We start from the raw sequence: 23,061 nt of genomic DNA, 5'->3' as shown, positions 1-23,061 counted from the left end.
TAGTCCATTTAGCACGGGGAATTTCACTTAGTTATGCTGCTACTTGCGGCCTAGTAGAACTAAATCTATACCACAATTCTTCAAAAACATTTCTTTTGTAAGCTTTCACAAGCCTCCAAAACAACACTTTTGTTTTATAAATTTTCCCAAACTTGTGTACTATGTTTCCTAGTATATGAAAAGCACACAAGCCATGATGAGCATATGGAAAAACATTTTCAATACTAACGCGAATTGCATCGGCCCTATCAGTTACAAAAGTCAATTCTTGACAATCACCAAGACATTCATACAACTTTTCAAGAAACCATGTCCACGTAAGACCACTCTCTTTTTTGCATATTCCGTGCACAAGGGGCAGTATCTGGTTGTTCCCATCCATAGCTACTGCATGCAATATGGTTCCCTTAAAAGCACCCTTCAAATGAGCACCATCCATAATTATAACTTTACGACAAAATCTTTTGAACGCTCGTGTCTGCAATATATAAAAATGGAACACATAAACACTCTATAATTTGTTTACAAAAATTATATATTAAATAACAACAAGTTTTTTGTATTTACCGTGCTCCCAATGGCATAAAAACAACACTCGAAACAATCTTCAGAATCTGTTTGAATATACGCAACTGTACCGGGATTATGCCTCTTCCTATTGTGAAAATAAATAGGAAGTTTGGCAAAACATTCTTCAGAGGATCCCAACAACAGTTCCATAGCATATTGTTTTGCACGCCAAGCTTGTTTGTAATCTACGTTGATTTCCAGCAAAGCATTCAAATCCCTTGATATTTCATTAGGCCTCCAAACCTTGGAACGAGTTTTTCCCATAATCTCATGCAATATAGTACCCATGACTTTTTTATTAGCATGCTTATGATTAGGGTGTATCTGTAATGACGAACATGTGTGCACGTTGTTGAAAGTCCTGATTTCAAATTCATCAGTGGGATCAAGGCGTTTTGCATACAAACGCCAACTACAGTTCTCAATTTCACAATATACCTCATAACGATTTTTGTTAGAATGTTTAGTCTTAAACTGAAACTTTTCTCTTGTTGCTTTAAGACTCAAAGCAAAAATTAGTTGTTGTTTGTTGTCATATGTTTGACGAACAAACATATCATCATTTGGACCTAAACTGTGAAATGGTTTGGGTTCAACAATAAGATCAGGACAATCAAGTATGGGAGGCATACCGTAAAATATGTCTGAAGCTTTTTTCCCGTGTGTGAACTCATCTTCTGACCATCCTTCATTTGACTCTTCACCGTCTGAGAAAGTTTTGTCAGTCAGTCTTCCAAACTCATAAATTTTTTTCTTCAATCGTATTCAACGCCATAGTTTCTTCTTCTGGATAATCTTCAACATTATCAGATACAATGTTTTCAACATTGTATGGTACAACTTTCTTAGCCGCTTCTATATGTTCGACCAATCCCTGAAACACCTCTAAATACAAATGCACAATCTCCTTCGTTTATTTATGAGTTGATGAACATCTGCTTCATCTAAAATATTCATCACATACCCATGAACCGGGTGTTGAAATGACAATGATATATTACTATTGAACACCTTAGCCTTACTTTTGACCAAAACAAACAATATTCGACAATCAAAATTAGGCGGAAGCAGTAAACCCAAGTTGTTTAACTTTGGTCTAACGTAGGTGTTAATCCCATTACTTATCTGCCAAAAATCTTCAGTACATAAAATAACAAAACTCATATTTGGTTTTGAAAATCAAATGAAAACGAACTGATCTATCGACCAAAATGAAACAAACATATGAAAAAGAAACTTTTGTATCAAAAAACTCTTCAAAATCCGCTCCAACCACCCATTCCGCGGAGGCATTACTCTCTCCGCGGAGCTCCGCGTCCCCCTTTCTGCGGACTCAGTTATGACTTCCAACTGCTTCCTCCGTGGAGGCATCACTCTCTCCGCGGAGCTCTGCATCGACCTCTCCGCGGGGTATTTACGAGATCCAATCAGCTCTCTCCGCGGAGGTTATATTGAATCCGCAGAACCCCTTCCGCGGAGCATGCTTAAAAAGGCTAACAACCTATTTTTCGGCCACTTTGCAGAGATGACGTCATTCCGCGGAGGTCCGCGGAGGGTCCTCCGCGGAATGCATGTCTATAGCTGGAATTTTTTTTTTGTGACTAAATTTTTAAATTCCCCCCCCCCCCCCCCCTTTATATATATATATATATATATATATATATATATATATATATATATATACACACACACACACACACACACACGGTTAGGATTAAATATGAATCGCAAATATTGTGTGATTGAATGACTAGATTTGGACCCTTGGATTTTAATTGTTTATTGGCTAAGATTGCTATGGTATATCATAGTTATTATGTAATGCATCACACACTAACAATACTTTCTTTAAAAAAAAACTAGTATCTAAGGACATTATAGACATTGAATGAGAATAAGTAAGAATGCATAAGAATGAATGAGAATGTGTGAAAATGGAAAACAATTATGTGACAGTGAACTTTTTTCTCATTATGCAACTCAAGGATTCTTGAAGAATTCAAACATTCTTGAAGAATTTATGTATTTTTGAAGAATATATACAACATTTAAAAAGAATACACACAACCTTTTATACTTCGTTCTTTAAGAATTTATTTGTAATATATACTACATTCTTTGTATAATATACAAAATTCTAGATGAATATATAAAAAAACATATGACATATATTGTATTCTTTAAGAAGCTTTGTCGAAAGGGGAAAACCCAACATTCTTTCCAACATATCATCTTTGTTCATCTTCAAACAACCAACACTATCTGCAACATTCTTGAACCATCAGTCTTTTTTTAGCCTTTTATTTTTGAAGAATATGATAGTTTCTGTATTTCATTCTTAAAGAATAACCTACATTACAACCAATAAACAAGGAAATATTGTAACGACGTAATTTCAAAACAATTTTTTCACATTTTAAAAACATATCTCTATTCATTAATATTATAAAATCTCATTGTTCACATATTAATTCATAACTACAACCCAAGATCATAATGTATAAAATCTCCTCATGTGTGTGTATGGATCATGCCGACGCCTTCCCGCGATCCTCACTGGTACATGAAACACATAACACAACAACTGTAAGCATAAATGCTTAGTGAGTTCCCCAAAATACCTCATACAACACATACGCCACTCGAGGCTACAGTACGACCTTCTGGTCGATGTGTCTCAGCGGGACCCTCCAGTCCCGTAGCTCGTTGGACCCTCTGGTCCGGTCATAGCTCGTTGGTCCCTCTGGCCCGGTCTGTATCGGTGGACCCTCTGGTCCGGTCTATACAATCATATAACATACATATCTCACATAGCACATAAACTCGTTCATAGCACATAAGATCCTCCGGTCAACACATAAATACCACTCTAGGTAACGTATAGTGAGAAGACTCACCTCGGGTATCTCAGATAATCTCGCACTCGAACCCACTGGTCTAGCCCCCGCCTAAACACATAAACAGCACCCTCAAATAAATAATGGCTCTCAAACGCTAGATTAAACCCACTCCTACAATTCCACAGAAGGGTAAAAGACCATTTTACCCCTCCCTGACCCAAAAGTCCAAAGGTTGACCAAAACCCTAAAAAGTCAACAACAAGTAGTACGCGGGGCGTACCAATTCGTGTACGCGGGGCGTACTCCGGCTAACCAGAATCGGAGGACTCGACCCCTTACGCGACGCGTACTGGGATTACGCCCAACGTAAGTCCTAGTGTCCCATTCTCAAAAGTTTTTGTCTGAAACGATTAAGACTACAACTCATATCACAGATCTAGGCACTCTATTGCCTCCTAACCCATAAAGTCAGAATCTTTAGGTCTTTGCATGGCTAAAAAGGTAATAACTTCTTCCAACCTCTTATCCCTTTTCTCATTAAGACCATAATTCATGCATGACTCCTTAATGACGACCAAGTTTGGATTTTTATTCATCTACAACACACCCAAAGCTGAAATGGGGCAGATCAAGGCTTATGGAGACCATTTACTCAAAAAGTCTCCATCTTGGGACAAAACCCTACGAAATTGGACCATGAATCACAAAAACCAAAATGAAGAGGAAAGTTCTGAGCTTTTACCTCCAAGTGATGCTCCCACCCTTGCAAAGCTCAGATCCAAAGTATGCACACCAAGACTAGCTTCCACAATGATTCTTTCTTCTTCTTCACAAACACACAAAGGAAATTCCAAGCTCAAAAGCATACACACAGGTTAAGAACGAAGGGTAGCTCTCTCTTAGGGTTTCACTCTCTCAAATAGTGGCTGAGGATAAGGCTAACACATTCCTTATAAAGGCCTCAAGCCATAATTAGGGTTTTGCATCTGGGCCGGTTATGCCTAACGTAACCTTGGTACGCCCAACGTACCCAACCAGGTCTGCGTCCAACTTAAGCGCATGAGTACGCGCATCGTACTCTTCAGTACGCCCAGCGTACTCATTTGTCATAATCTTCTTTTAAGGGCTAAACTTGTCAACTTGGAAAAATGATAAGGGTTTAAGAGATACACTTGAATTTCAGGATGTTACAAATATCATAGATCGGTTTTTTACTATTTGGCACTCTTAAGCAGAGTTCTAAGCCATTAGAATTTCAAGCATTGTAATAACTTTGAATATAATGAAAAGCTAAATGGATGCTTCATGATAGCATTACCTGATATTTGCAACCTGCTGCAAGAAGATTCTCACAAGATCCACCAAATGAAGAGCTGAATATTTCTTGAGAAGGACCAACATTTAGACAATACACATGCATTCCATGTGCAATTTATACATGCATATTGAACAATATATCTTCATCCAAGAACTTATCCCTATAATTTCAAGGTAGATAGAAAAGGAAATGCTAAAAATTCACAAAATTGGAATTCAAAATATCAAAAAACATGAACAGTAAGAATCCATTTCAAAGTATCAAAATATCATATACAATTTCATCATCATCTTCATGTATGTTTCCATCTGCCCATCTGTATATTCATCTTCGATAATATCCTCCATTAGGGGTTTTGTCTATCCAATATTTCATTCAAGAAATTAAGAAGCCATGAACAGTTAGAATCCATTTCATCCCCAAATTTGCATTTTACACTGTTTTTTTTATTAGAATAGCATCTAATATTCTGTCAGAATGGTTTGCTAAAAACTACAACTAGCAAAAAAAACAAACTTTTCATTACATTATTGGTTCTTGACAAATGAAGTTGAATACACATTCCCTTGCATTTTTCATATTCTTTGAGAATACAAACAAAATTAAGTAAAATGAATAAACTTTTGTAGAATGAGTATTATATACAACGACAACAACCACACGAAAAATGGTGAATATACTTTGTTCTTCAAGAATGTGTAACTAGAACCGTAAACTTCCAAAACAAGTAGTAAATTATTTATTCTAATATACTAATTCTTGAAGAATGGTCAGTTCATACTTGAAAAAAAATGACAAATCACTACTTAAACTTGAAAAAAACTAATTAAATTAAATAACTTAGAAAATAATTGAAGATGATTAATTTGACATTTTTTATAAAAACGTTCATGCTGTTGGAGATTATATAAAGCATCAAAAATAAGTACAATTCTAACTATGAGAAGAAATCATATCCCTCATAGCTTCACTTTCTAATTTACTAAAAAAATATAAATACAAATGACTAATATTATTAAAATTTAATGAAAATGAAGTGATACACTTGCAGGAAAGAACTAGAATCATACATACTTATAAACCTAGCATTTTTTCTTGAATCTCATGTATTTCAAACCCCCATTCTTTTTTCCTTTCACCACATTCATTTGAAACTCCCATGACTTTTCAATTTCTTTATAATAATAATTATAATTTGGTAATAAGGTTAAATAAATATCAAATCTAAAGTGTATTCATATATAAACTAAATTTCAATATTAAAATAATATCTTTAATTCTACTTATAAAATTATGCTTTTTAACTTTTAACATATTATACTAAATTTATTAGTTTTAATATATTGTTGGATGTAAACCATTATCATTTTAAAGGTATAATTTTTGAACAATTTGTATAAAATACTTAAATTATTAATTAAAATATAACATTATAGGCTCAACTTAAATATAAATTTTATTTAACTTAAACAACCCAAAGATTATTTTATAAATAGTTAAAAGTGATAAATTGTAGTGTATTTCTAATAATGATTGTAAGTTGGTTAATAATGTTAAATAAATATCAAACCTAAAGTGTAATTATAAATAGACTAAATTTCAATTTTAAAATAATATCTTTACTTCTATTTATAAAGTTATGTCTTTAAATTTTAACATATTGTACTTAATTTATTAGATTTAAAATGTTGTTGCATATAAACCATTAACAGTTTAAAGCTGCAATTTTTGAACAGTTTGGACAAAATACTTAAATTGTTAATTTAAATATAACATTACAGTGTCAACTTAAATATAATGTTTAGTTCCACTAATAAACCAAATAATATTTTGTAAATAGTTAAAAGTGATAAATTATAGTGGTAAATGCAAAAACTAAATTGTAATATTAGTTTAGCTAAAATATTTCCTAAATATATTTATATAATCGTTAAAACTTTTCAAATAAGTAGTTTAAAATAACTTATAATAACAATAGTTAAAAATAACTCTATATAAATGATTATATTGTTACCTTTAAAATCAAAAAATAATGTTTGATGTTTTAAATAATTATAATAATAGAAATTAAAACATTAAGCAAATAAATTTTAAAAAATTAGTTAAAAATAACAACTATAAATAATATTAAACCATATATAATATTTAATTTTATTGATGTGTAACTCGCGAGTAGAAGTCATTCAAACGATTGAGATTATAACGTTATAATAGATTTATATATTATCATATAATTCAAAATAATCAATATATTATATCAAATTAATATACGAATTATTATATCAAATTAAACAACAACGTTAATGTTATATATATATATATATATATATATATATATATATATATATATATATATATATATATATAAAGACTTCAACTATATATGTGTTTCTGGGCATTACAATGTCAACTCAAATATAAATTTCAGTTCCATTTAAAAAAACTAAAGAATATTTTGTAAATAGTTAAAAGTGATAAATTGTAGTGATAAAAGCAAAAACTAAATTGTAATTTCAATCTACTAAAATATTTCTTAAATATATTTTTATAATCGTTAAAAGTTTCCAAATAAGTAGCTTAAAATAACTTACAATAACAATAGTTAAAAACAACTCTATATAAATGATTATGTTGTTAGCTTTAAAATAAAAAAACAATGTTTGATGTTTTAAATAATTATAATGATAGAAATTAAAACATTAAGCAAATAAGTTTTAAAAAATTAATTAACAATAAAAACAACTATAAATAACATCAAATCATATATTATATTTAATTTTATTCATTTGTAACTCGCGGGTAGAAGTCATTCAAACGATTGAGATTATGAAGTAATAACAAATGTATATATTATCATATAATTCAAAATAATCAATATATTATATCAATTTAGTATATACAAATTATTATATCAAATTTAACAACAACGTTATTGTTATATTTAAAAAATCATATATTTGTAAAAACTTTAACTATATAGGTGTTTCTACGCAACGCGTGGGCATTCGCCTAGTTACTAATATATATGAAGTCAAACTGATTTCACGAGCATAATGAATCCAATTTAGTGTTTCATTCTAATTTTTTATAATCTTGTGGCAACACAGACCAATCAGTGGAAATAATTACACATTTGCAAATTCGATAATACCAACAATGTAAAAAACAATAAGCAACTGTATCTTCTATTTTTTTGATGCATAATTTAAGGGTTTGCACATATAAAAAAATTGTTTATCATACAGACTTGAAAGTTACTTTGCGATTAAGATGGAATTAAATCGAAGATGATAATCAAGAAGGTGAAATCAAAGATGACAAACCGGAAGCTTAGGGTTCCACGGGTGACGGTGAAGGGGATATTAGCAGGCAACATCGACGATAACGATCTGATAACGGTTACAAAGTCCAATAGGTATGCCGACTGCAATGGTATGACAGCTTAATATTCCGCCAACCGCTTAGTTGTCAATGGTGATGAACCTAGTAATGGGGACGGTGGACTGTTCTTTGGGTTGAAGACGATGGTCTTATGTTGATACTAGGATGAAACTGATATCCTATTTTAAATTTAATAAATTGATTTAATTTTTACCATAATTAATAATAATAAAATTACTATTATATCCCTATCAAAATGATTGGTCTAGATTTAACTATACATTCATACAATAATTAAGTTTTTACATTTGAACCTCTCTCTCTCTCTCTCTCTATATATATATATATATATATATATATATATATATATATATATATATATATATATATATATATATAATTTAGGGGATATTATTTTACTCTTCGCACATCACATTCAAAATCAACGGACCATCTCTGCTATCATCTTTAGGATAACTACTCCTAAACTCTCAATTTTGTTTGATAATGTAGTGGATAAGACTCTTCTTTGGGTTACAAATAGAAGTAATAGCTAAACTTAATTGGATTGTTTGGCTTCGGAACCCAATTTTGGCTTCCTCTATATCGTAATGTTTTCATTTAGTTTCTTGCTAGTTTTTTTTTATATATTTTATGGCTCCCAAAAAAATAGACAATAAAGTTGTATATTTTTTTCAATCTATGTAATAGATTATTTATACATTTTTATCAATTTATGTGATAAATTATAGTTCTTACCCATTTATGCAATTATGATTCAGTTTGTTTAAAAATGTTGTATTATTTATATGATTTTGTTACAACTGACTAATAGCATGTTTATACTTGAATAGATAAAATAGTGCACAAGTTAATTTTATTAAAAAAAAAAAGTAAAAGTCGTAGGTACACTGTTTTCATTGTACAAATAAATGATTAGCTCTGTTTAAATTTAAAATATATTAACAGGCTTAAATTTGTTTTCTTGCTCCCGTCGCATGTTTGCATGCTAGGCATGCCGTGTATATGACTGTATATCCAAAAAGTCAAATAGCAAATCTCCAACACTATGGGACCTACCCAATACTATGATATAATTTAAAAATAAATAAAGATTGAAAATACAATTTCATTATTTTTATAAAATCCATGAACATGATAAATAGATCTACGATTCATCGGTCAACATAATGGGACCCACCAAATATATGTTGACCGGTAGAAGATGATGTCGTAAATCAAACTAATAGACAACAAATGAAATCGACAAATTATATTGAGAATTATATATCGATTAGTTGCGAATAATAGATCCAATTATTATTAATATGATTACCAAGTTTTCTCCAGAAACCAGATTAATCCTTTTCAATTAGATCTAATTATAAGAAAGGTAGAAGGAGCGTGTTCTGTTATTGGATGAAATTAAAATACAAAACAACAATGTAAAATCGACATGTTGACGGTTGATCTTAAACGTGGAATAACTGTACGGATCTGACTCCTGTCCTTAAAGGTTTTTACTTCGATTCTATTGGTTGTAAGCAACAGAGTAAAACCCCAAGATTTAATGTTGATCTATTGATTTCCAAGAGCACTGGAAAATCGATAAACACAAAGTGAATACTCGGAAACTGGAAGAAAATCGCAGAAAGAAGGAGAGAGCTTTGAATTTTCGTGAGTGTCAAATACGGCTCCTGTGGAGCAGTATTTATAAGTGTTGAAACCCTAGAAGGCATGAAACGAGACCTCATAGGCCGGCCCCTAGAAACCAAAGTGCGCCTAAATCGCGTCATTTCGTACACTCACGGTGTCTGCTAGTTCTAGGCTAAGCTAGGTGTGCGCGTGGGCTTGGCCCATTCCTTTGATCCACTAAAGCCTTTGATGGCCTATCAAGGGAATAAGTTTATAAACCCACAAAGATTTCTTCCTCCCACCAATATGGGATACAAAGGAAATTACCAACTTACAATTCCTTTATATATATAAAATTCCAATAATCCCTGTAACATCTCGGAATTTCAAAAGGCAAAAGTGTAATTTCAAAAGAGGGACTCGACGAGTAGGAACACTTACTCACCGAGTCGGAGCGGGTTTTGGTCGCAGTTTAAGTGACCAACTCGCCGAGTCGGCGGCTGGACTCGACGAGTTGGTGCTGAAGAGAGAAAACCCTAATCCCGGGGGTTGCAACCTATTTAAAGGACTTTATGTCCTTCTCTCAGCCTCCTTAGCACCCCCTTAAGGCAGAGAAACCCTAGCTCATGTGTGTGTGAGGCCATTGAAGAGAGATTTAAGTTTGGAAAGGTGTTCTAGTGGAAGAAGCTTGAAGGTTCAAAAGGCTTACTGCAAGGGAGTGGTGTAGATCAGGAAACTACTTCAGTTGGAGCATATGTTGGAGGTAATTATCTATTGCTTGGGCTCTTCTTGCATCTAGATTCATCACTTCCTGAGATTTGGGGCATTTTTGGTATGGTAAAGAGTCATTTCGGGTTTGGAGGTTAGATCTGAGTTTGCTACCTCAGATCTAGACTGGAGATGGTCCTAAATGTCATAAAGTTCCAGTCTTTGAATGATTGGTGAAGCCCCTTTGTCATAAACCCTAGCCATGGTGTGTTTTGGGCCTATATCTCTTTGCTATCACGTAAAGTTTGCAACTTTACGTGTGAGGCATGCTCTAGGACAGTGGATCTACAGTTTGGAGCCCCTGCATGGCTCGAAAAGCCACCGAACAGATTAAGAACTGAAGCGACTCGGCGAGTCACATGGGTGGACTCGGCGAGTTGGATGAAGATGTGCAGGAACTCGGCGAGTTGGAAGAACAACTCGGCGAGTCTGTTGAGGAATGCCTTGGACTCGGTGAGTCTGTTCTTGGACTCGGCGAGTCAAGTCGCGAAACCCCAAACTGTAACATCCCCCTCTGGCACGTATCACAATATTGTCCGCTTTGGGCCACTCGGCACGAGGACTTCCCAGGGGGTCACCCATCCTGGTACTACTCCCGCCCGAGCACGCTTAACTGCAGAGTTCTTATGGGATCTGCTGCCCTCACGACTTTAAAACGCGTTGTGTTAGGGAAGGTATCCACACCCTTTATAAGGAATGCTTAGTTCTCCTTCCCAGCCGATGTGGGATCAGATCTAACCCACTTTCACCCCCCATTATAGGGTTCGACATCCCCGTCGAACACATCGACAGGAAGGAGAACTAAGCATTCCTTATAAAGGGTGTGGATACCTTCCCTAACACAACGCGTTTTAAAGCCGTGAGGGCAGCAGATCCCATAAGAACTCTGCAGTTAAGCGTGCTCGGGCGGGAGTAGTACCAGGATGGGTGACCCCCTGGGAAGTCCTTGTGCCGAGTGGCCCAAAGCGGACAATATTGTGATACGTTCCAGAGGGGGATGTTACAAATGGTATCAGAGCCAGGGCACGGGTTGATGTGTTCGACGGGGACGTCAAACCCTATAATGGGGGGGGGGGGGGGGGGGGGGTGAAAGTGGGTTAGATCTGATCCCACATCGGCTGGGAAGGAGAACTAAGCATTCCTTATAAGGGGTGTGGATACCTTCCCTATCACAACGCGTTTTAAAGCCGTGAGGGCAGCAAATCCCATAAGAACTCTGCAGTTAAGCATGCTCGGGAGGGAGTAGTACCAGGATGGGTGACCCCCTGGGAAGTCCTCGTGCCGAGTGGCCCAAAGCGGACAATATTATGATATGTGCTAGTGGGGGATGTTACACAAACCCTTCACGTTGAGACTCGAATCAGTGAGTTGAGTGGGGACTCAGTGAGTTGGACAGGGCAGGACTCGGAAATCGGTAGACTCGGCGAGTCGAGTCGCAAATGGAAGGACTCTGAGCGTATGAACTCGGCGAGTCAGTAGGCAAACTCGGCGAGTAGGGTTGACTTGGAAGGTTGACTTTGACCATGAATTTGACTTTGACCAAGAGTTGACCAGTTGAATTCCAGGGGTATTTTGGTAATGACTGATATTTATTGAGTTCAGTTATTTGGTGTTGACCAGTGGAGGAGTTCGTGTCGGTGGTTGGAGCAGTGTGATCTTACTTCTTCAGCCGACAGTTGCAGGTGAGTCTTCTCACCATACCAATGGGTCTAAGGCACCAAGGCCGGCCCGTCTTATGTTGTCTGATATGATAGTTAGCTTCATGCTAGGTGGTATGCTAGTAACTATGTGATATGTGATATGCTAGATGTCTTTGTGATGCTTGCATGGAGGACCATGTGGGGTAGCCCATGGCACAATGGTATAAGACCCTGGGGGTAGCCCATGACATCCTTACAGTTTTATGTACGTGTTATGTGTAGATATTTATGTGATGCATGATATGCTATTTGGTTATATATGGTATTTGCAGGGAAGACCCCAGGGGAAGCCCGTGGCATTGGATGTAAGACCATGTGGGGTAGCCCATGGCAGTCCTAGGTAAAGACCATGTGGGGTAGCCCGTGGCATTGGATGTAAGACCATGTGGGGTAGCCCATGGCACTATTTCAGGTTCTATGTATGCAAGGCTTATGTGGTATATGGTAGCTTTTATAGCTAACAATATATATATATATATATGATATGTGTGTAGTTTTTATAGCTACAGGATATGTGATATGTGGTTTGTGTGAATGGTATGCTCTGGGGAACTCACTAAGCTTCGTGCTTACAGGTTTTGTTTATGGTTTCAGGTATCATCGTGTTGGAAAGGAGAGCTCGGATTGATCGCAGTGCACACACCTATGATTTCCGCAATGAATGATTTTGGGATAAACTCTGATAAACGATTTGATTGACTATGATTTGATTGTTTGAATTAAATGGTATCAATGTTTTAGTTACATTAAAAATGAAATTTTTACCCCTGATTTTTGGGACGTTATAAGTTGGTATCAGACCCTTGGTTTGAGGGATTCGGACATACTTTTGGGTGTGTCTGGACTCAGACTAGGGATCTGTAAGGTTTTAAAGGAAAATGTTTTCAAGGAAAAGTTTTCTAAGAAACGAAGAGGTGTGGTGCATGCAATCAGCCAGGCTCAAGTAAGTTTCCCTATAATACCCACATCTATTATCTGTTATTACTTGGTGATGAATCTGAATATCGCATGCTAGTTAGGGCTAGGAGAGATGTCTTTGTATGCTATATGAGCTCTTAGACTTGCATGCTAGTGTTGAGTAGTCAGCGATAGATTGGCTTGATATGTGATGTTTGTAGCCTTGGGATGCTGGATGCCATGCTAGAATGAGAATGATTATTGATATTGGTAACTGTTACGTGTATGTTTTAGAATTGTATACGGTTAGGATCTCATGGCCATAGAATAATTGGTGCGGATCGTTTCCTATTCTGTGTACAATTTGCGTGCATAAGGCTGCCGTTAACGAGGGTGGATGTGGACAACTTGGGTTGTAGTACGTGGGCCGGATATTCCATGATCATTTGTGGGTCGGGGATTACCCTAGGATGATATTAGTGTCAGGAGTGCGTCTTCACGAATGCTGCTTGGTTTGTGCTTTGTGGGACTCTTTAGTGATGGGAGTCAGCTACTAAGTGGATGTGATGATATCCAGGAGGTAGATGACTGGCATCGTGCGGAGTTCCTTAGCAGTTGATGGCAGGGCGAGGTCGGGAACCTAGGAAAGCCTAGGATATGCTCCAGTGAGTTAGTGGGGCGGTTCGGTGTGGTTGGGAGCCTAGGGGGAGACCTAGGAGATGCATTAATGGCCATTGTGCTGCTGTTTAGCAGACATTTAGTACATCAGGGAAGTAGGTGACTTAGAGGATTTGGGATGATTCTAGAGGAAAGTATGGATAGGTGTGGAAGGTAGTATTGGGCCCGTACTATTGAAAGCACAGGATCCATACTCGAATCGGGGAAAGTCTCGAAGAATCCAAGAAACCTGGGAAAGCAATTCGTGGTTATGAGTGGACTGTGGGGATAGCTGCAGTGCAAAATGCAGATAAGCACGCAAGGGGGAAAGACCAGGGTTTGGTCCTGACTCCGGTAGAGAGCCAATTAGCAGAAGGACTGCCAGGAGTTGGATTTCGCATTGGATCTCTTGCATCAGGCGGCAAGGATTGATGGTGCGATCTATTGCACTTTTGGAGTTAAAGACCTTGTCTTGGGGATAGTTTGTACCTGGTCGAGAACATAGATTGCTCCATTTATTGCAGATCGGCCGTGGACGTTTGAGCTGGTGAGTGTGTCAGGGTGCGATACCCTGAATGTTATGACTTCTAGAGTTCGAGAGCAGGGATTGATTAGGGTCACCTTTGGAAAAGGGGACCAGCTCAGGTGCCTATAGTGGAGGATCTCGGGAGGGGATCCAGGAGTTTGGATCAGCTTTGAGAGGCCAACAGGGCTGGATTCGGTACAACACTTGCAAAAACTACGTGATGGAGCTTCGTTACAAGGGATTGGATTGCCATTGGGATCAAGATGAAGTGTTGCATCATGTTTTCCAGATGGTCGAGGTGACTCAGGAGGAGATGTTCAGGAGTCCTTCAGATGTTTGCGGATATGCTATCTTCGGTCATTTCCGGTGGTATCAGTAATATATTACTTGGGGAGTATGATAGTTAGATCTCGGGTCGGTTTTCTACTATTATTTAAGTTAGTAAGAGTATCAGGTGCCAGCCAGCACGCCGAGGAATCCTTGATGAATCTTCAGACGGATGTATCTTGCGGAGTGGATTCCGCATATACCGTGATTGCTCCGAGTCATTGTCGGAGGCTGTTCGGTGATCTAGGTAGCTACATGTGTAGCAGGTTTGGCCACGTCAGCAGGGAATGCCCATAGGGGGCAAGTGTGTCATATTGTCATTAAGGGCAGATGGGTGACAGGAAAGTCAACTACTTGACGATCAGAGAGGAGCAGTGAGGGCACCGACTCCAGTTATCTCGGAGTTTTCAATATGTGCATGTCATTTTGGGTATGGTCGAGATTGGTTTAAGGGCTTATATGAAGGAATTATGACTAGGTTCCAGTAACCTTAGCTATCATGTTTGGAAAGGATTTCGAGGTTGTCAAGGGAAGAGAGAATCGTTGATGAAGTTTTGGTTAGACCATCTGACCTTTGGTCAGCAAGAACCGAGTATGTCAGTATTTAAAGCATCTCAATCCATTGATATGATTGGGATTCAGAGATGCTAGCGGGTTTTTGGGAGTTTTGTTGTTTTGGGGAAGGGTTATTCATGGTGTTGTAGCTTTGTTAGGCACCGGCCGACAGCAAATTGATCATTGGAACGAGAGAGAGAGAGAGAGAGAGAGAGAGAGGATTTGGGAATCCTTCAATTTTCATGTGCCAAGCGGACTTAGTCGAATGTAAGTGGGGGAGAATCATTCAGATATCCAGGATAAAAGCGAGAGTGAGACGTGGATGCGTCTCATATTTTCCCTTTTTGGGGAGGAAAGGCGGCCTTAGGGGCTAATTGAGTATTGGATATCGTGGGATGGGAGTTCGGGAAACTCTCCGGCATTTGGATCACGTCCTTCTGACGACATATTGCAGGCTTTGGGGAAGGGAACCAGGTAGTGTTCCAGTCGGTAATTGAGTTCAGTTTGAGAGGATAGACTACGTGGGTGCTCAACAGTGAGATGCATTCGGATTGATAGGTGAGCAGTAGGGTCATAGGCAGCGATCATGTAGTATGAAAGTGTTGTAAGACTACGGGGGAGCCGTAGCATTCACTGTGAAAGTGTTGTAAGACTACGGGGGAGCCGTAGCATTCACTGTGGAAGTGTTGTAAGACTACGGGGGAGACGTAGCATTCACTATGAAAGTGTTGTAAGACTACGGGGGAGTCGTAGCATTCACTGTGACAGTGTTGTAAGGCTACGGGGTAGCCGTAGCATTCATGAGTTCATCGATTGATTGGGTTTACCATAGATCAGCTCGCAAGTCGTGGGAAAGCCACAACTTAAGTAAAATCAGGATCGGAGGGGTTATTCGATGGATTATCCATGGATGAGCCCGTATGGGTATGGCATTTTAGAATGGAAATGGTAGAGATTGTTGAGTCAAGGGTGGACCTCGAGTTGCAGGATCTGGTGGATATGTGGTACATGATGCAGTATGGATACGGCTGGGTAGTCTTGGTTTTTGATCTCTTGGAAACCTAGTGGTTGGACCAGATGAGAGACTGGTAGTCTCAGGGATCGGCTAAGGGTGATTACTTATCAGTCATGAAGAGGACGTCGGAAGTTATGGTGTATTATGAATCTCGAGGTAGTAGCAGGGTATCGACTCGTTTCAGAAAGATTCCGAATTGGGGTTCGTGCATGTTCAGTACAGGACTTTGTTTCAGTAAGATGAGATTCTAGAGCGTAAGATGCCAAGGGCATCAAATGCAGGATACCAGGGTAATGAATGGGTTTGGTTGGATGGCAGCTCAAGCCATCACGGTGTGATGCGAGTTGGTATGTAATGGGACCACGACATGTTTAACCAGGAAAAGGCAGGTCGAGGGAGGTCGGGTATGATGAAAGACCACAGTTGTTCTTGTGGCACTCATTTTGCGTCGGATTCAGTGGTGACGGGTTATCATCCTGTCATGATCGGATGGATCAAAGGAGTGAAGGAATTGAGAGAATAGGTATCGCCAGGGCGGTTATTGTCAGACGAGGTGTCCTTCAGAGGTCACGTGGGATTGTGGAGCATGTGTCTCTTGCTCAGCAATCGGGAAGGTGTTCGGTGTTTCGGACAGTGGACAGTCAAGTTGGGACTAGGGAGGTCCTGGTCGTTCTTCGGGAAAGCAGTTTCGTAGTAGCAAGAGGAGTGGGAGCGACTCGGGTGATTTTGGGGTACATACGTGGAGCTGCTTGCATTCTCGATATTCGTATGATGACTAAAGTTGGATTAGATTATATCAGGGGTTAGGTAGCCTGCTGGGAGATAAGTGCAATGAATGCAGAAATGATGCAGGTTAAACGGTCTGTCAGGGAGGGGGGGACATACCATCTCGACGTTTCAGGTTTCGGATTGAATAACGTGATTATGTTGCAAGGAATCCATCTCATTTTCGGGTTTTAGGAGCCAGCAGGGGTTGATTTGGTTGCCTTGGTAAGGCCAACGACAACGCAGGATAAAGGGGTGAACCCCTTGGATGCCAATTATAAGTGCTTGGGTAGTACCAGAAGGATTACCGGTTGAGTAAGAGCATTGTACTCGAAGGTACTAATGATCGAATTACTCCAAGGTTGATATTTCGATGTTTAGGCCGATCAGAAAAAGTATGCAACGATTAGAAACGTCGTGGGAGGGGTTATGGAGTTGCTAGATGGAACGGACTTCGAGGATGAAGCCCAATTTAAGTGGGGGAGAGTTGTAACATCTCGGAATTTCAAAAGGCAAAAGTGTAATTTCAAAAGAGGGACTTGACGAGTAGGCACACTTACTCACCGAGTAGGAGCGGGTTTTGGCCGCAGTTTTAGTGACCAACTCGCCGAGTCGGCGGCTGGACTCGACAGGTTGGTGCTAAAGAGAGAAAACCCTAATCCCGGGGGTTGCAACCTATTTAAAGGACTTTATGTCCTTCTCTAAGCCTCCTTAGCACCCCCTTGAGGCCGAGAAACCCTAGCTCGTGTGTGTGAGGCCATTGAAGAGAGATTTAAGTTTGGAAAGGTGTTCTAGTGGAAGGAGCTTGAAGGTTCAAAGGGCTTACTACAAGGGAGTGGTGTAGATCAGGAAACTACTTTAGTTGGAGCAATATGTTGGAGGTAATTATCTGTTGCTTGGGCTCTTCTTGCATCTAGATTCATCACTTCTTGAGATTTGGGGCATTTTTGGTATGGTAAAGAGTCATTTCGGGTTTGGAGGTTAGATCTGAGGTTGCTACCTCAGATCTAGACTGGAGATGGTCCTAAATGTCATAAAGTTCCAGTCTTTGAATGATTGGTGAAGCCCCTTTGTCATAAACCCTAGCCATGGTGTGTTTTGGGCCTATATCTCTTTGCTATCACGTAAAGTTTGCAACTTTACGTGTGAGGCATGCTCTAGGACAATGGATCTATAGTTTGGAGACCCTACATGTCTCGAAAAGCCATCGAATAGATTAAGAACTGAAGCGACTCGGGGAGTCACATGGGTGGACTCGACGAGTTGGATGAAGATGGGCAGGAACTCGGCGAGTTGGAAGAATAACTCGGCGAGTCTGTTGAAGAATGCCTTGGACTCGGTGAGTCTGTTCTTGGAATCGGCGAGTCAAGTCACGAAACCCCAAACCCTTCACGTTGAGACTCGGATCAGTGAGTTGAGTGGGGACTCAGTGAGTTGGACAGGGCAGGACTCGGAAATCGGTAGACTCGGCGAGTCGAGTCGCGAATGGAAGGACTCTGAGCGTATGAACTCGGCGAGTCAGTAGGCAAACTCGGCGAGTAGGGTTGACTTGGAAGGTTGACTTTGACCGGGAATTTGACTTTGACCAAGAGTTGACCAGTTGAATTCCAGGGGTATTTTGGTAATGATTGATATTTATTGAGTTCAGTTATTTGGTGTTGACAAGTGGAGGAGTTCGTGTCGGTGGTTGGAGCAGCGTGATCTTACTTCTTCAGCCGACAGTTGCAGGTGAGTCTTCTCACCATACCAATGGGTCTAAGGCACCAAGGCCGGCCCGTCTTATGTTTTCTGATATGATAGTTAGCTTCATGCTAGCTGGTATGCTAGTAACTATGTGATATATGATATGTGATATGCTAGATGTCTTTGTGATGCTTGCATGGAGGACCATGTGGGGTAGCCCATGGCACAATGGTATAATGTAACAGCCCGGAATTTCAAAGATTGATATAATTATGATTTTGGGGGTGTTTTAAGAGGGGACTCGGCGATTTGGAGCCTATACTCGCCGAGTAGGATCGCAGACTTGGTCGCGGGTTCGCGACTGGACTCGACGACTCCAGATATGGACTCGGCGAGTCGACGCTGTTCAGCAGAAACCCTACCCGTTTGGTTTTGGGTCGTATATAACGCCTCTTAGGCCGTCATTGTCCGTCTTTTGGTCGATTGAGAAGAACCCTAAGCGGCTGTGGGCATCTAGAGCAAGATTGAAGGCCATTGGTGACTTGAAGAAATTGCGGTGCAAGGAGGGAAGGGTTTTAACTAAAGGAACTGCAAGGGATTCGATTTCTGAGGTTTGGGGACCCAAAGAGTGTGTTATTCAGGTAATAATCCGGATCATTTCTGTTATATTGATGTGTGCGTGAATCTAGGGTTTATGGAACCCATTTGGTGATTAGATGGATTATTACTTTGTTAATCAAATGGATATAACTCTGTATTAGGACCTTAGAGGTCCAGAAGGTTCCATGCTCGTGTATTTCGGAACCATAATTGTCCCAGGAAGCAGTTTGATCGACTGCATGGCATGGACTCGACGAGTCTGATGAACAGACTCGGCGAGTAGCTTGAAGAATATCTGGGACTCGTCGAGTTGTTCGTCAGACTCGGCGAGTTGAGTCGGGGTGGCCCCGCGATTCTTCCAGGAGGAACTCGTCAAGCAAAAAGGGGATACTCGACGTGTAGAAAAGGAATCTTAAGGAATCGGTGAGTCAAGGGCGAGTGGACTCAGAGTCGTTGAACTCGACGAGTCTTGGGGTGACTCGGCGAGTTAGGTCGCGGGTTAAGTGAAGTTCTGAGCATGGGGACTCGACGAGTCATAGAGTTGACTCGGCGAGTAGGGTCAGTCAGGGGTTGACTTGACCTTGTCTTTGACCAAGGATTTACCAGTGGTTCCAAGGGTATTTTGGTAATTGTTGTTTATTGTTTGAGTTAAGTGTATTGGAGGCTGTCCAGAGGTGGAGATCGTATCAGTGATCGGAGCAGCTTGAGCTATCTGTTCAGTCGGCAGTTTCGAGGTGAGTTATCCTCACTATATCGTTAGGGTTTATGGCACCAAGGCCGACCCTTTTTACCGGATGGAAATCCGGGTAGTTGTCATTATATGTTACATGCCGGAAGGCGTTACTATGTTGACCGGAAGGTCATGGCCTGGAAAGGCGTATGTATGCATTTAGTATGTTGACTGATTCATAGGGTAATGTTATGCTAGTGACCGGCCAGACCGGTACCATGTTTAGAGTAATGCTATGGTATGTGATCTGTTGATCGATTGATGTCTATGAACTGCTATATGACTATTTATTATGTTATGTATGTGTTGTATGCTTATGGGCCGGAAGGCAATATGTTATGGGCCGGAAGGCAATATATTACGGGCCGGAAGGCGATTATGTTGTGTTGAGGACCGGAAGGTCAGGGCCTGGAAGGGCGTATATGTGGTTGGTATTCTGGGGGTATCTCACTAAGCTTTCGGGCTTACAGTCGTGGTTTTATGTTTCAGGTTCTCAGGAGTCTGTGGCAAGGCAAAGGCGTGATCGTACCGTTCCTCGCGTTGATGTTTTATGATATGAACCTGGGAAATTACTCTGTTAAATAATGTATTGAAAACCTTTTTGTAACAATGTTAATAAAATGGATGATTTTGAAAAGTTTTAATTGTTTGAAATTTTGGATGTTACAAGTTGGTATCAGAGCCTTGGTTTGAGTGAATTGGGGAAACATTCGTGTGACTCCAGTCTCAAATCGAGGAGGATTTTAAAAAGAGAAATTAAAATGAGAAATCAAAATGGTTTTCAAATTTGGTAAAAGGAGGACGCGGAGGTACGATCAGCCGGAGCCAGTAAGTAACCCCAAGATACCATACTTGATATTGTTTATTTGAGCTTGATAGCACAGCATGCTAGAGTTAGGCTAGGGATCTTAAGGAATTCATGATAATGTTGCCTGATATGTGATGCCTGTAGCCTAGGGTCCCTTATGGGATATTCTCAGTGTTCCTCTAGTGGTGAGGGTTGATAGTTGTTATGCATGTTCCTAGGGTACTGTGGTAGTACTTCATACAAATATGGGTAGGTGTGGAAGGTAGTATGGGCCCGTACTACTGAAAGCACAGGACCCATACACGTATCAGGGAAACCATGGTCTCTAGGGTAGGGGTTGCGAGAGTTGGATCCCAGGATTTTGGGAAGTGTCTGAGATGGGTAGGGTGTCTTCGACATGGAGATTTCGAGGCATAATGATAGTGGATCCGGATCAGGATCGGGAGCTGGAGAGCGAGTTCCGGGTGAATCGGTGCCGTCGGAGGTTGTCGATCGGACGAGCACGAGCGAGCGGGATGCGAGGATTCGCGAGATCCTGCGTGATGAGGTTGCTGCATTGTTACGGGCTGAGTCGCCAGAATTGTTTGGGTCGATCAGGACCGACATGGTTGAGTAGTTCGATGAGCGATATGCGGCTCTCGCAGAGACGGTTGCCGCGGCAGTTACAGCGGCTGTAGCAACGGCAAAGAGAGGAGCTAGTCGGGGTTTTTCAGTATCGGGACTTCTATTATACGAAGCCTCCCACATTCGATGGAGTTCAGGACCCGATTGCTGCTATGAGATGGTTATCAGACGTGGAGGGGTGTTTCTCCACGAGTTTATGCCCTGCTGATCAGAGGGCGAGGTGTGCTCTGGACCTATTGGTGGAGATTGACCATGGGGTCATATTCCGACGCGCAGAGGGCTGCGGTTTCAGGGGATCAGTTAGAGGGATGTTCAGTACTCGCTATGTTCCGCGATATGAAAAGGAGAGATTGGCTCGGGAGTTCCTTGAGCGGAAACAGGATTTGGGGTCGGTGACTGAGATCACCAGGATGTTTATTGAGAGGGTGATGTTTTGCCCTGAGTTCGCTTCGGAGCAGGCTCAGATGTCCTGATATGTGAGTATGCTCAAGAGGGATATCAGACAGTTCGTGCCTGCGCAGAGGTGTGAGACCTTGTTGGAGTTGCAGGAGGCCGCCATGTGGCGTGAGTTAGAGGTTGAGTTGCAGTTGCGTGAGCTGAGGCAGGCCCCGATGCAGTCGCAGTCGGCGCCGAAACGGTTCAGGACCGTAGATGTTAGAATGGGGGATCGGAGCGGCCACACTTGTGGGAAGTGTGGGAGGGGTCACACCGGAGTTGCTGGTCCGGTGGTGCATGCCGCAAGTGCGGAAAAGAGGGGCACTATGCGCGGGATTGTCGGCAGTCAGTGCCGATTCGGGATTTGAGGATTTGTCATCATTGTCGGCAGGTTGGACATTTGAGGGTCAACTGTCCACAGCTTTCTGCAGGACCGGTGCAGGCTCTAGCACCGGCCACCTTGAGGAGTTTAGGAGGAGGATAGGATGGAGCAGAGCTCCAAGGGCTCAGGGTCGTGCTTATCGGCTCGCGGCAGAGGGAGACGGAGCAGTGCCGGAGGCAGCTGCGGGTATGATGCTTTCTTGATGTCTTGATTGTCTTGCATTGATTGTGGCGTATTGTTTGTGCTGGTATCTTGCGTGGATTTCGATGCGGTATTCGTTGTTTCGCGGGTTTGGCATGGTTATGGATTGGTACTTCAGGTTTTCGCTTTGGCATTCGTTGTTCTCTGATGGTTTGGTATGGTTATAGTTTGGTGTTTTGGTGCCGGTAGCCTTGCGCGGTTTTCGATGTGGTATTCATCCTTTGGCAGGTTGGGGGTTTGGTTACGGGTTATTGTTGGGAATTCCGTTGGTTATCGTTCATGAGGGTTGTAGTGGAGATGAGGCACTGGGTTGAATGTTGGGTAGCATCTGCAGTCGTAGAGTGGATAATTGAAAGACCGGATTCTTTTGAGGGGATTGATCAGGGAGGAGATGTGTTTTGCTGAGGGTTGCTTATGCTTGTGGGAAGCAGTCAGTGGGTAAATGTTCTCTTTGTGCAGGATTGTTCTGTAAGGTCGTTAATGACGATCGGTAGCAGTTAGTCAGTGCTTTAGTAGGGGAGAATTGAAGAATTCTCCGGGAGGTCGATGAGTATGTGAGGGTGCTTAGCTGTTGGGATTCAGCAGTGGTTGTCAGCGCATAGTATAGGCCGACGAGAGCGAGTGTCGGGTATGCGGGGCGGGAT

At 40.6% G+C, this 23,061-nt stretch overlaps 1 protein-coding gene across 1 annotated transcript; it reads right to left on the bottom strand.

Moving 5' to 3' along the window:
• Positions 1-31: 31 nt before the first annotated feature.
• LOC111896881 (protein FAR1-RELATED SEQUENCE 8-like) lies at positions 32-1,200 on the bottom strand. The gene is made up of 2 exons (XM_023892847.2): positions 568-1,200; positions 32-478 (listed from the first exon to the last, which is right to left on the bottom strand). The coding sequence occupies exons 1-2, from the start codon at positions 1,198-1,200 to the stop codon at positions 32-34; spliced, it is 1,080 nt and encodes a 359-aa protein (XP_023748615.2).
• Between the last annotated feature and the right edge of the window lie 21,861 nt (positions 1,201-23,061).

Source organism: Lactuca sativa, chromosome 4 (genome assembly GCF_002870075.4).
Source record: "Lactuca sativa cultivar Salinas chromosome 4, Lsat_Salinas_v11, whole genome shotgun sequence".
Classification (NCBI taxonomy): Eukaryota; Viridiplantae; Streptophyta; class Magnoliopsida; order Asterales; family Asteraceae; genus Lactuca; species Lactuca sativa.
Note: the sequence above shows the minus strand (reverse complement) of the source record. Positions and strands in the feature narration are given on the sequence as shown.

Bases quoted from the DNA above. Each gene is read 5' to 3' on its own strand.
- LOC111896881 (XM_023892847.2), bottom strand. From the start codon at position 1,200: ATGCCTCCCATACTTGATTGTCCTGATCTTATTGTTGAACCCAAACCA. The intron at 479-567 runs GTAAATACAAAA...TATATATTGCAG, and splicing joins TTTATGCCATTGGGAGCACG to ACACGAGCGTTCAAAAGATT.